The sequence below is a fragment of the Podarcis muralis genome, chromosome 16 (genome assembly GCF_964188315.1).
Source record: "Podarcis muralis chromosome 16, rPodMur119.hap1.1, whole genome shotgun sequence".
NCBI lineage: Eukaryota > Metazoa > Chordata > Lepidosauria > Squamata > Lacertidae > Podarcis > Podarcis muralis.
Genome location: NC_135670.1, coordinates 16,950,400 through 16,962,774, shown reverse-complemented (window position 1 = coordinate 16,962,774; position 12,375 = coordinate 16,950,400). Strand labels below are relative to the sequence as shown.

The window sequence follows — 12,375 nt, the reverse complement described above, 5'->3', positions numbered from 1 at the left end:
TCCTCGGGCATTGGCCATGGGGGCTGGGGCTGGTGGGAGCTGCATGCAGAAACTTATGGAGGGTCCTAGGCTGGTGATGCCTGGTTTCAGTCATGTGATCAGCCAACAGCCAATCGCAAGGCTCCTCAAGAGCTGGCCCAGAGGTGTTGCAAGGTAGTTTAAGATTAGGGCAGGCATAGGCAAACTCGGTCCTCCTGATGTTTTTTGGGACTACAATTCCCATCATCCCTGACCACTGGTCCTGTTAGCTAGGGATGATGGGAGTTGTAGTCCCAAAACACCAGGAGGGCCGAGTTTGCCTATGCCTGGATTAGGGGCACAGGCCTACAGGCACAAACACGAGTTTAGATTTAAAGTATCACAGAAGGCAAGCTGCCTGATTTCTCATCCATATCCCCCCGGATAAATTCTTCAACAAATTTGCCCCCTGCCCCCAATCAGCTTCCCGTTAATTAATTTACCCCCAGTTAATTTTCCAACTGATCCTGTTTGCAAATCAATTTCCCTTCCATTGCCCCCATTCATTATCCTGTAAATAATCTCTAGTTAAAAGTTACCTTATATTTAGTTATTCCGTCCCCAAATTAAGACCCTGCCTTGCAACCCAGATAACACTCCAATTCAAGTTTTCTCCAAATGCATTAACTGCCCAGAAACAGTCCAGAGGACACCGTGGAGAAGATCCTGCCAACCCCTAACAACTCGCCTGCCAAGAGGGCGCTACTCACTGAAGTGGCTGTCCCTCGGGCCCAGAGACCGGGAAGACACCCTGAAGCAGATGTTTGCCGTCACACAAAGAGACTCCTTTCTGTTCCTCTGGCAGTTCTTCTGAATCACATTGATGGACGGAGGGTTAGCAGTGACCGAAGTGTTGACTTGCACAATCCTCCTTGACCTGCCCCCCTCAGCAAGAAGGAAAATGATATTGTTAAATAAATAAAAAATCCCAAGGTTGGGCCTAAGGTCTGCGCTATACGTCTGAAGCAATATCGTATCACTTTAAACAGTCATGGCTCCCTCCAAAGAATCCTGGGAGTTATTAGGAGACCCCTTATTCCACTCACAGAGCTATAATTCCCAGAGTTCCCTGTCAAAAGGGATTGATTGCTAAACCACTCGGGGAACTGTCGCTCCGGAAGGGGAATATGGATCTTTCAACAGCTTTCCTTTGGGGAAACCGTGATTGTTTAAAGTGGTATGACACTGCTTTGAGAGGCAGCGTGGTGCAGCGGTTAGAGTATCAGACTAGTCCCTGAGGAGAGACCAGTGTTCAGATTCCTACTGGCCTTGAAGTTCACTTCAATGACCTTGATGTTCCCTCTGCCCGGGTGCAGCTTTCATTCCCTCCCACCTTCCAGCTCCCCTCACCTCAAGACTACCGCAGCGCCCTGAGCTCCAACGGCAAGGTCCACCAGGCCATCCCCATCCAAATCTATTTGCCCATCCAAGCTGCGGCCAAAGTAGCGGAGGCCTTGGCGGAGGCCGGCCGACTCGATGCGCTGTTGGAAAGAGCAAATCAAAAGCTGAAGACACACAGAATGTGTGAAGCCACGACAATAACGGACTGGCATTACAAGCTACAAGAAGTTGCTGAAATGGCGCAGTTAACAAATACCCTGAGAGGCAATTCAAAACAAAAATTTATGGAAAAGTGGGATAGATATAAAATATATGTTCAAAAATACAGTAAAGGTTAGCTATCTATGCTAGCATGTGATTGACACTGGAGTGAGACTGAGTTGAGAAATGAGACTAAGAGCACATATTGATATAGGAATGTATTAGATAATATGTAAAGAAATATACAATAATAAGAGTACATTCATTTGTAAAAAAGGAATATACAATGGGAAAGACAGGAAGTCTAGTGTGTTGGTATGTATATGATTTTGGGGGGATTGTTTTTGTTTTTTCTCTTTGTTCTTTCTCTTTTTTTGTTTAATTTTATTTCTTGGTATATAAAATTTGTATATAATTTTTGTATACATGTTGGAAATTACATTATAGTAAGTCCTGTAATGTAATATGACAACGTTTACCAATGTAATATAAGAATGTTAACAAATAAATAAAATGCAAATCCAAAAAGAAAAAGGGGGGGGGGGAGAATGTGGGGTGTTTGGTTTTAATCAGTGAGGCTGCTCTGTAAGAGCCCTCACTGCAGTTGTTCCAAATGTACTTAAGAACATAAGAGCCTGCTGGAACAGGCCAAAGGAGACCCCGTCCAGTCCAGCAACTTGTTCTCACAGTGAGCAACCAGATGCCCCAATGGGAAACCATCAAGCGGGACCCGAACTCAAGAGCCCTCTCCCTTCTGTGGTTTCCAGCAACTGATACCCAGAAGCATCACTGCCTCCGAGAGTGGAGGAAGAGCACAGCCCTCGTGGCTAGTAGCCATTGACAGCCCCCTCCTTCATTAATTTGTCTAATCCTCTTTTAAAGTCATCAAGGTTGGTAGCAATCCCTGCCTCCTGTGGCAGAGCGTTCCATAGTTAAACTATGTGCTGGGTTTTCTTTTATCTGTCCTGAACTTAGTGCGGTGAGAGAATCAGAATCAAAAATCAAAATGGTACGAGGACATTGCTTAATTTTGTTATCTATGGTTTTCTTTCTCATTTCTTTCTTTTACATTTTACTCTTCTCTTTTGCTATTGGTTTTCGTTGATATATTTTTGTGTGTCCTGTCATGGTTAAAAATGAAATAAATAGTTATTTACCAAAGGTAGAAAAAGAATCAAAACGATATTGACAGGTTGGAGCTGAAACCTAAAACAGCTTGTGATACTGCAGAGTCGAATGTGAAAGCGCTGCATTTAGTGGCAATAAAATAAAATAGAAGCCGCACGTTTAGGATGAGGGAGGGAGACTTGGCCTGGTAGGAGCACAGCTTAAAAAGGACATGAGCATCTTAGCTGAACATCACCCAGCAGTGTGATTTGCCTGCTAAAAACACAAATGCCATCTTAAGGCCCCCAGGTAATGGGAAGTGAATAGGAACAGGGCCTGGGGGTGGAAATGGCAAGGGGCACCGATTTTGGCTAAACACTGGGGGAAATGTCCTAGTGGGAAGAGCTGTTGGAATTGTGGGGAGCACTCAAACACTGGAGCTGGACACTGGCTCCCACTCACCTGTTTGAAGCGGGGCAGCACTGTGGTGCGGTAGCCATGATAGATGTAGACTGCCCCCTGGTGGTTGTCCTCCAGTGGCGCGCCAACCACAACGTCATTATAGCTGTCGTGATTAAGGTCAGGGACAGCCAGGAGGGAGTAGCCAAAACGAGCATCTTGAGGTTTCGGGTCGGCATGGAGGGTCCCGTTGAAAGACACGAGCAACTTCAGAAGAGGGAGAAAGGTTAAAATGGGAGGCACAGTGGAGCCGTTGGGCATTGGCTTCAGGATAGAACCCCACCCCCCTGCCCATAATGGTGTGCCGTGAAGCACTGTGAGGAAGGCTCAGGACCATAGCTGTCAACCTTCCCTTTTTTTGCGGGAGATGCCCTTATTCCAGCACCGTTTCCCGCTGCTTCCCGCTGCTATCCTGGATTGTTAGATATCCTGTACTGTCCCCAGGACAGGTGAGGCTGCTGATCCCTTATTTTCAAATCTGAAAGTTGACAGCTATGCTCAGGACTGAAGCACATGCAGAAGGTCCCAGTTTCAACCGGGGCATCTCCAGTTTAGAGGATCTCAGATAGCAGCTGTTGAGAAAGATCCTTCTCTGCCTCAGATCCTGGAAAGCGAATTCTCAGCAAAGTACTGTACTGGGCAATCTATGCTCAGCCAATGAAAACATTGCAATGCTTTGGACAACAGCTCCCATCATCCCTGACCATTGGCCATTCTAGCAGGGGCTGATGGGAGTTGTAGTCCAAAACACCTGGGAGGGAAGGCATCAGGTTGGGGAAGGCTGAGTGCCACAATACAAGTGCTGCACTTTTTGTTGCAGGATGAGGTTCCAGGTGGGTCATGTGTCAGAAGAGCTTGAAATTTACTGGCTCTCCCATGTGAAAAGTATTTCTTTGCTCAGCAGAGGCCAGACTGGAAATGGCACGAACTTGGAAGGGAGTGGTCAGCCTTCCTGTTAACACTTGGGAGGAGAGAGTTTGCCAATTAGCAGTCAATGATAAGCTTACTCAAGAATGCAGGAGAGCCAGAGGAGTAGCCCTAATAAAGTTGTTCAAACTTGGTACCCATTCATCTGTTAGGTGACTGAAGGGGGCTGGGAACTTCCTGGAGGGACATTTCCTTGTCTACTTCATTGCCAGGATAAACTCAAATGTTAGGGAAATTTTAATGTTTGGTGTTTCATTCTGTTTAATATTCTATTGGGAGCTGCCCAAAGTGGCTGGGAAAACCCAGCCAGATGGGCGGGGTATAAATAAATTATTATTATTATTATTATTATTATTATTATTATTATTATTATTATTTGTTGCTGCTGCTGCTGCTGTATTGTACTAATGTATTGTACTGCTGTATTGTGCTAATGTATGATGATGGAGACATTGTCGTTTCCCATTGCTATTGTCTGTATTCCTGCTGTTTATAGAAAACCCTTAATAAAAAAGAGGTTTTTTTAAAAACCAAAACAACAACACTCACCTGCCCCACTTTGTAGATGTAAACACGGCCTGTCTCTTTGTTCTGTGGGCCCAGATACATGGGGGCAGCCACCAGCAGTACGTCTGTGATTCCATCTCCATTCACATCCACCGGGCACATTTCACTGCCAAAGTAGGAGCCAATCTGCAGAGAAAGACGCCACCTGCTATGTCAGAATTGCACAAGTTCTTCTGCACTGGACATCAGCGCAATCCTGCACCTTAAGCCTGATTTTACACATTCCCAGATCTCAATAAAGAAAGATGCACCCCCAGGGGGCAATTTCATGGCTATCTATCTTATTGATCTGTCTATATCTATCTATCTATCTATCTATCTATCTATCTATCTATCTATCTATCTATCTATCATCTATCTATCTATCATCTATCTATCTATCATCTATCTATCTATCATTGTGTGTGTGTGTGTGTGTGTGTGTGTGTGTGTGTGTGGTCAGGCAAGACTCAGAATCTTGAGGAATTCAGAGTTTTCAAAAACCTGCTCTTTATAAAGCACCACCTGCATAGATGGCACTGTAGAAAAAAACCAATACATTCAGGTATTTACATTCAGGTGCAGAGGGTATTTCAGTTCAGTCCCCAATCCATAATGACCTCCACCACCCCCAACCCATCCTTGGCTGCTATAAATTGTGCTGGAAACCACCTCCATCTATTTGGACCCCAAAGTTCTGCGTCACGAGTTCTTGTGCCTGCGAAGATAGTGGAAGGGTTGAATCTCCATCCCCTAAGGAGCAGCACCCCTAACCCCTGCCTCGTCCCACCATAATGAGTTTAGGCCTTAGCCATAGCCAGCAGGTGAGGTTGTATGAAAGGCAGGAGTGTCTCTGATCATGTACAGACTGTCTTTTACTCTCTTCTCTCAGTAACTGCACACATATTCGGGAATGAAAGAACAAGGTCTCTAGGGATGCGGTTGTCACTCCAGAAATCAGCTACTATCATCTCCACTGCCCTGAAACTCACTTGGTCCCCAGTAAGGGCCTGGGAAATGGTTACGCTGCCATCGCTGCTCATCTCAAACAGGATCACTTTCCCCTTGTGCTTGAAGCGGGGGGCACCAGCCACATACAGCCCCTTCCCGTTCCTGAGCTTGATAGAGGAGACTGTGTATCCTGGGGAAGGAAAAGAGAGAGAGAAATAATAAAGCTGTGCGGACTCTTGTTTTGCCCTGAACTAATTGGCTAGCTTTTCACTCACAGCCTTAAGTTTTTCTTTCTGCAAAATGGGACAAGGAATGACTGGCCTCACACACTTGGTGAAAGGGGGAAGCAAAGGACTGCCTTGCTTTTATTCATCCTACATAAGCAAGTGGTTTAACAAACAAACAAAACAAATGATTCTCACTTTAGTTTTCTATTCTGAACAGGAGCCGTGCTTGAAACATGCTGGGATCATTTTATCATCTTGATTTTGGAAACAAATAGCCACTGAGAATTGGGGAGATGGGGTGAAGAACAGGCCTGCCAACTGCCTTGAGTATTAAATGAAACCTCCATGTACAGGGCAAGTCTACCTGTGGATACCAGGGGAGGACTACTGGCTTCCTGACCTCCTTGTGGACTTCCCAGAGGCCTCTATGATGTTGCGCTAGAAGGACCTCTGGCCTGATCCTGCAGGTGGTCTGATTTTATCTTTGTGCCCTTTGTGGGTTTCTACTCTTTCCCTCCCTGTATAATGGGAAGCGGCATCCTTCCTTACCCAGATAGGCTGCGTGGTTTTTCAGCCTCAGGGGGAACTCCCTCTCAAAGGCCTCCCTTGGCGGGATGAACCGCCCACTCCTGCTCTCCTTCAAGACTGCGCCATCCCAGTCATATGCCCCTACCATGCCAAAGAGGATCCCGTCCTGCCAGGGAACAAGCAGATACATAAGCAGTCCAGCCAGACAACACAAGTAAGACTGCAGCCGAAACCATTTGCCCCTGCCTTTCACGCAGTGATACCAGAGGTAGCCAGCAGGGGGTGTACCATATGCTGTTGCACCATGACTCCCATCAGCCCCAAGCAGTAATGGGAGTCATGGGAGATGAAGTCCAACTACCTTAGGAAGACATCACGTTGGCTAAACTTGGGCGTGTCAGTTTACCCTTTGTGGTTCCCAAACTGTGGTCTGTGGACCAATGGAGAGACCCATGAACTTAATTCAGAGCTCTGTAAAAAAGAATGGTGCCTGCTTAACCAGGGTTTGGCTGTCTCGGATTGAAGGTCAACAACGGAGACTGTGGTGTCTTTAGGGTATATGGTTGTATTTACACATTTATACAACCTGAGCATGGAGGATGGAGGGGCTCACAGCATTCGTACCCCAAGAGATCCTGCTTTCCTATTAGATTTCAAGGGAAGGCCCAAATCCAACACAGAGCACACACATCTCTGTGTATCCAGCTTCCAGCACCATCCAAACTCTCACCCACAACTCCCTGTTTTGTCCTATCATTCCTAGGATGCTGAGGTATCCAGCCTGGTGAAGTGAGACAAGTCTCGCTATTTGTCTCTATGGAAACAGAGCTCACTCCTTGAAGATGCGAATGACGGGCACTTAGCTGATTAGCTAAGGCCTTTATCTTGACATGGGAACTGGCCTGCTCACTTCAGTCAGCTTTCTTCTATAGACTCTAGCCTTTGATACACCGGACCCCAGGTTTGGAAAGGATCTTAAGGGGTCACCCAGACTGAACCCTCTGAAGCCCATAACATTACAAATAGAAGTCATACAGCATTACAAAAGCTACAAACAGGCAGAACAACCCTTAAGTGGCGAGGCCAAGAACCTCTGCAATTTTCAAATGGTCCATGAGGGAAGGTTTGAGAACCACACTTTGAACCACAATGTATCTTCTTACCTCAAGGAGGTGCATAGAGAAGCCAATCTGAGACATTTCCAACTCAAATGAGCTGTATTCACGGGTCCCTGAGGAGAATGGTGGCGGGAGAAGAAATCTGTTAATAGTTGTTTGGGTATTTTTCTTTAGTAGAAAAGCAACAAAGTAGTAAGATAAATACAGTAGGCAGATTGATAAATGTACAAGGTGTGCTCTGTTTGCTGAAACAGAGGTGAGCACTGACAGGGAGGGAGGGAAGGGGCTTAATCTGCCCGGCCAATTCTCCATTGCGAATGCCCCCCATTATAAGATTTACCCAAATCTCCCTCAGCAGAGAATCTTGTGCCCACTGCTTGTCTGGTATCACCACACAGCTTTTGGCAAAGGAAGCCACTATTTTAATTCCTCCACAGTACTCCCAATGTCCTGTTACTCTAGGGCACTGAAGGAAATTAAAATGAAGGGTCACCCGACACTGACTGTGGCCACTACCGTGTAAGCCCAACAGGGGGTGCTATTGGTGCAGAAGAGGGCCCCCAGTGCTGAGGGCCCTTAAGGTTTGAGCCAGCACTGTGCCCCACTCATACTGAGGTTTACACAGGACAGCTGGGAACTTGTTATGAGGGAGGTGTTAGAGAGCTTCCTACTAACACTTCTTCTGCACTCCATTTTGTTTAACTTTCATAAACCACAGGGAAACCGGTGGTAGCCCCCCCCCCTTTTTCACCCTCCCCCTTCTCGAACCTTCAAGGCTAAATATCCTGTCCCCTAAGGCATCCACAATATCGTTCAGGGCCGCCTCATCAGTCACGTTGAAGAAATACTTCTCATCAGGGTCGCTGGCAATGTATTTAATCTCGTTGATGAAAGAGTCCGGGTCTTTCTGCCGCCGAATGTAGTGCCCCAACACCTGAGGGAACAAAAGCCATTTTTCAAAAAATGTTTGAGGTGCAAGAAGTGCTCATTATGACACATTATGACAACTAAGGGTGTAAGAGAATTCCGCAGAAAATGGAAACGGGAGCAGAAAATTGCCCACGTTTGCTTATTTGTTTAATGTCTGGAACGGGAATCAATCCAGCGGATACGACTGGTATTCACTGTTGTTGTTGATTTCAGTCCACAAACAATTTGCAGTTGGTTACATTTCCCTCACCACCACCATTTGCGTTGTGCTTCCTCTGCACTGAAATGAATGAGGTGGAATAACGTAATTTATGTCGCCATGGTGGACAGCGAGATGAATGATGTCAACTTCCGCCTCTTTCACACTGAAATCATTAAATATATAAATTTGCAGCTCCTTCATATGCAAGTTGGAATGAACCAATATTAAATTTAGTACTGAAGCCATTTAGTAATAAAGCCTTTATTATCTGTCAAGGCGGAAGGAAGCTAGACATGGAATCATGGGAGAAGAACCTGCTTTGAATTCTTTTTCACATGGCACCTCTCTCAGCCCTTGCTCACTCTCTTTTTCACATGCATGCACACCCACATCACTGCCGCCACCCAAAAGCCTCCTGGCACCAGCGCATGCTCACTGCAATGGCGTAGCGTGTCACGTTCCGTTTCTCACACTCTTCCAGGGCGTCTTGGAGTTCTTCGCCATCGTGGGACTCCCCGTCAGTCACCACAATCATCAGCTTGGTGGCTCCCTCTCTCCCGCCTCTTTCTGGGCTAAAGGCCTCTGTGCTGAAGAGAGAAACAAGAGGTGAGGAGGGAGGATAACCGAGATGTGCTCCTGTTCTGAGAATGGCATTTCTTGGAGACGCTGGCAGTGGGCAAGATTTTGTGTGCCATTCAGACCAGCACCAATGGAAGCCTAACAGATCCGACTCACCAGAGCACCATCTGCCAGGATGTTCTCCTGCACAAACCATGCTGAAATGCAGGAGAACTTATTTATTTACTTGATGCTTTTCCTTCCCATCTTTCCTCCAAGGTGCTGCACAAGGCTCTATAACACCGGTCCTGAAAGACCTACATTGGCTCCCAGTACATTTCTGAGAACAATTCAAAGTGTTGGTGCTGACCTTTAAAGCCCTAAACGGCCTCGGTCCTGTATACCTGAAGGAGCATCTCCACCCCCCGTCATTCAGCTCTGACACTGAGGTCCAGCTCTGAGGGCCTTCTGGCTGTTCCCTCACTGTGAGAAGTGAGGCTACAGGGAACTAGGGCCTTCTCAGTGGTGGCACCCACCCTGTGAAACGCCCTCCCATCAGATGTCATGGAAATAAACAACTATGTGATTTTTAGAAGACATCTGAATACAATCCTGTTTAGGGAAGTTATTAATGTTTGATGTTTTATCATGTTTTTAATATTCTGTTGTGAGCCACCCAGAGTGGCTGGGGAAACCCAGCCAGATGGGCGGGGTATAAATAAATTGTTGTTGTTGTTATATCCTCACAACAACCCTGTGAGGTAGGTTAGGCTGAGAGACGCTGCGTCCATACACACCAGACCATCGGAGCTCATTCAAATCACAACCCCCCCCCCCCAATAAGGCCACTTGCTTCTTTGCAAAATGCCTCTTTCGCACATGAGCTGGGCTCCTGCTTGTCTGTCTCTGTCAGGATCAAGAGACACACACACACACACACACACACCAGGCTTTGTGGATGGCAGACGCTGTCCTAGTTTCGAGCCCCTCCTGGCGGCTGATGTTTTTGGCGGCTTCAATGACCTCCTCTGCTGTTTGGTAATCCTTCAGAGTCCATTCATGGACAGCAACCTCGCTGTACTGCAATACCCCAACCTACAAGGAGAGAAAGATTTGCTTGGTTTTTTTTTTCCTTTCCCCTTTTTATTATTACAAAGAAAGCAAGAAAAGTGACTGAAAGAGAACACGTCATTGGGTTAAGAAAACGAAATACACACCAGGCTGGCATAATTCAAAATATAAAGATAAGGAGGATTTTAAACATAGAATAAAATAAAACCATGCATGCTGTGGGTGGAAAGAATCTTAAAGAGGAATTGCATCCTATAGTATTGGATCAACCAAATCCATTGATAAGCAGAGAGAGGGGACAGACCATGTTATTGCTTATTGACATATGTAATAAAATAAAGCCAGACCTCTACAAATCTATCTTTTCTACATTGTCCCCTGGAAACCTAACTCGCAGGGTTGTTGTGGGAAATAAATGTGGGGTGGGCAACCATCTACACTACCCTGAGCTCCTTGGAGAAAAGGGTGGGACATAAATGAAAGAATAATAATATATCTGTGTTATATGTACGTCTGTGTGTGCATTATTATGTTTCGGAGCTAATAATTATACTGCAGTTAAGGGTCAAGACTGCAGTAAGGATCACCAAGTAAAATGTGAAAGAGCTTCATAAGTGATAAGCATTCATGCTACATGAATGATAAGCATGATATTATTATAAAGGAGAGCAGCTGCTACAAGCTACCTGGCTGTGAGTGTGACCCAGTGGAGAGGGCAAAGAGGGGCAAGGGGCAGGGTGAGGTAGAAATTCTGCAAAACTCAGTAGGACTAGTGTTACTACGTAAGAGGGCTGTCTGGCCACAAAACTGGATTCAGGAGGAAACCTAACACTGACTGTTAAGAGTGAAAAACAACTCTAGATAGAGGGCTCTGCACGTACAGCAAAAAACTTGAGGAAGTGTTTTCAAGGACCGTGATTGGAAGAACAGATAGTGTGGTACTCAGGCGGCAGAAGGTTGGTTGGCTGGAAAATAACCGGCGAAAATGACATATATTTTGCCCATCTAGGATGTGTGCTAATGGAAATGCTTCCACAGGCTATTTTGGATTCTATCCTGTAATGCAATTCTGAATAATTCTGACTAACTGAGAACTTTGTGTGAGCCAAAAAAAAAAAGGAAAAAATGTTATTTATGTATGCCACTACTGCGGCTCATGTTTTGCTAGCCCAAAAACAGAAAAACAAGTGAGGTCCCAACTAAAGAAGAATGGCAACTTAAGCTGGCAGAATATGCGCAGCTTGCAGATTTAATATACAGAATAAGACAGTAAGAAGACCCTTATTGAATATATGGGGGGAAATTGTATACACTTGAAAACATTGGCAGCATTAAGATAAATTCAACAGTGTAAATAAGTTTTGATGGATGTAATAATAGAATACTGAATGGCTTAGTTTTTGTAAAATATGCAGGGATTTATGATATGCAAAATGAACCATGGAAAGAGAAGAAGGGAAGTCACTGATCTTTTAAGGATGTTTAAATGAGTATTTTAAATTGTAAAACGAAAATTTTAATAAAAATTATATATAAGGAAAAATTTAAAAAAGAGTGTTTGGTGTGAGCCTCTGTACTGAACCCCAAAGGGAATTTTCTCCCCACCTCCAGCCCACCAGATGTCCCTGAACTACAGATCCCATCAGCCCCGGCTACTGGCCATGCTAACTAGCGGAGCTTCTGGGAGTTGGAGTCTGAAACATCTGCAAAAACAAAAGGTGTGTTTTGCTTGGGGAACTGCCATCCGCTCCCCTTCTTGCCAACCCTTCCTTAGCCTCGGAGAAGGTTTTCGCGCTCATGCTGACTCAGCAGAGAGCCCCTCTGCCGCTCACAATGAGCCTACACAGAACCAGGTCCCCTTCCCTCCCTCTCCCTGTTTTCTTTAAGCTTCCTGTTTTCCACAGGCTGGGGTTTTCAAACGTCCCACGCCTCTGCCCTGCCACAGGCTCCATCCTGCAGCAGCAATGGAGATGGGGAAAAAGGTCAAGCGATACCCCAGCACGTGCTGCTAACAGGCCAAGGAGAAATAAAGTGATTAGGGGTGAACTCCAGAACGTAGCCACACTCTGAGAGTCACACATGGCCATTAGGGGCACATTCCATTTAATTTACGGTTTCCCCCTTTTTTTGCATTAATTAAAAGTTGGGGCGATTTAAGTTTTTGCATGGATGAAGTGGAGGAGATATGAAA

General features: G+C 45.6%; 1 protein-coding gene across 1 annotated transcript in view; it reads right to left on the bottom strand.

Annotated features, from left to right (window-relative positions):
• ITGA10 (integrin subunit alpha 10) overlaps positions 1-12,375 on the bottom strand; it is a 55,121-nt gene that overhangs the window by 14,699 nt on the left and 28,047 nt on the right. The window contains exons 7-16 of the mRNA XM_028710249.2: positions 10,060-10,208; positions 8,992-9,142; positions 8,192-8,357; positions 7,469-7,536; positions 6,327-6,471; positions 5,592-5,740; positions 4,603-4,746; positions 3,130-3,333; positions 1,369-1,499; positions 729-895 (exon numbers count right to left, since the gene is read on the bottom strand). Coding sequence (XP_028566082.2) covers positions 729-895; positions 1,369-1,499; positions 3,130-3,333; positions 4,603-4,746; positions 5,592-5,740; positions 6,327-6,471; positions 7,469-7,536; positions 8,192-8,357; positions 8,992-9,142; positions 10,060-10,208 — 1,474 coding nt within the window. The remainder of the gene's footprint in view (positions 1-728; positions 896-1,368; positions 1,500-3,129; positions 3,334-4,602; positions 4,747-5,591; positions 5,741-6,326; positions 6,472-7,468; positions 7,537-8,191; positions 8,358-8,991; positions 9,143-10,059; positions 10,209-12,375) is intronic.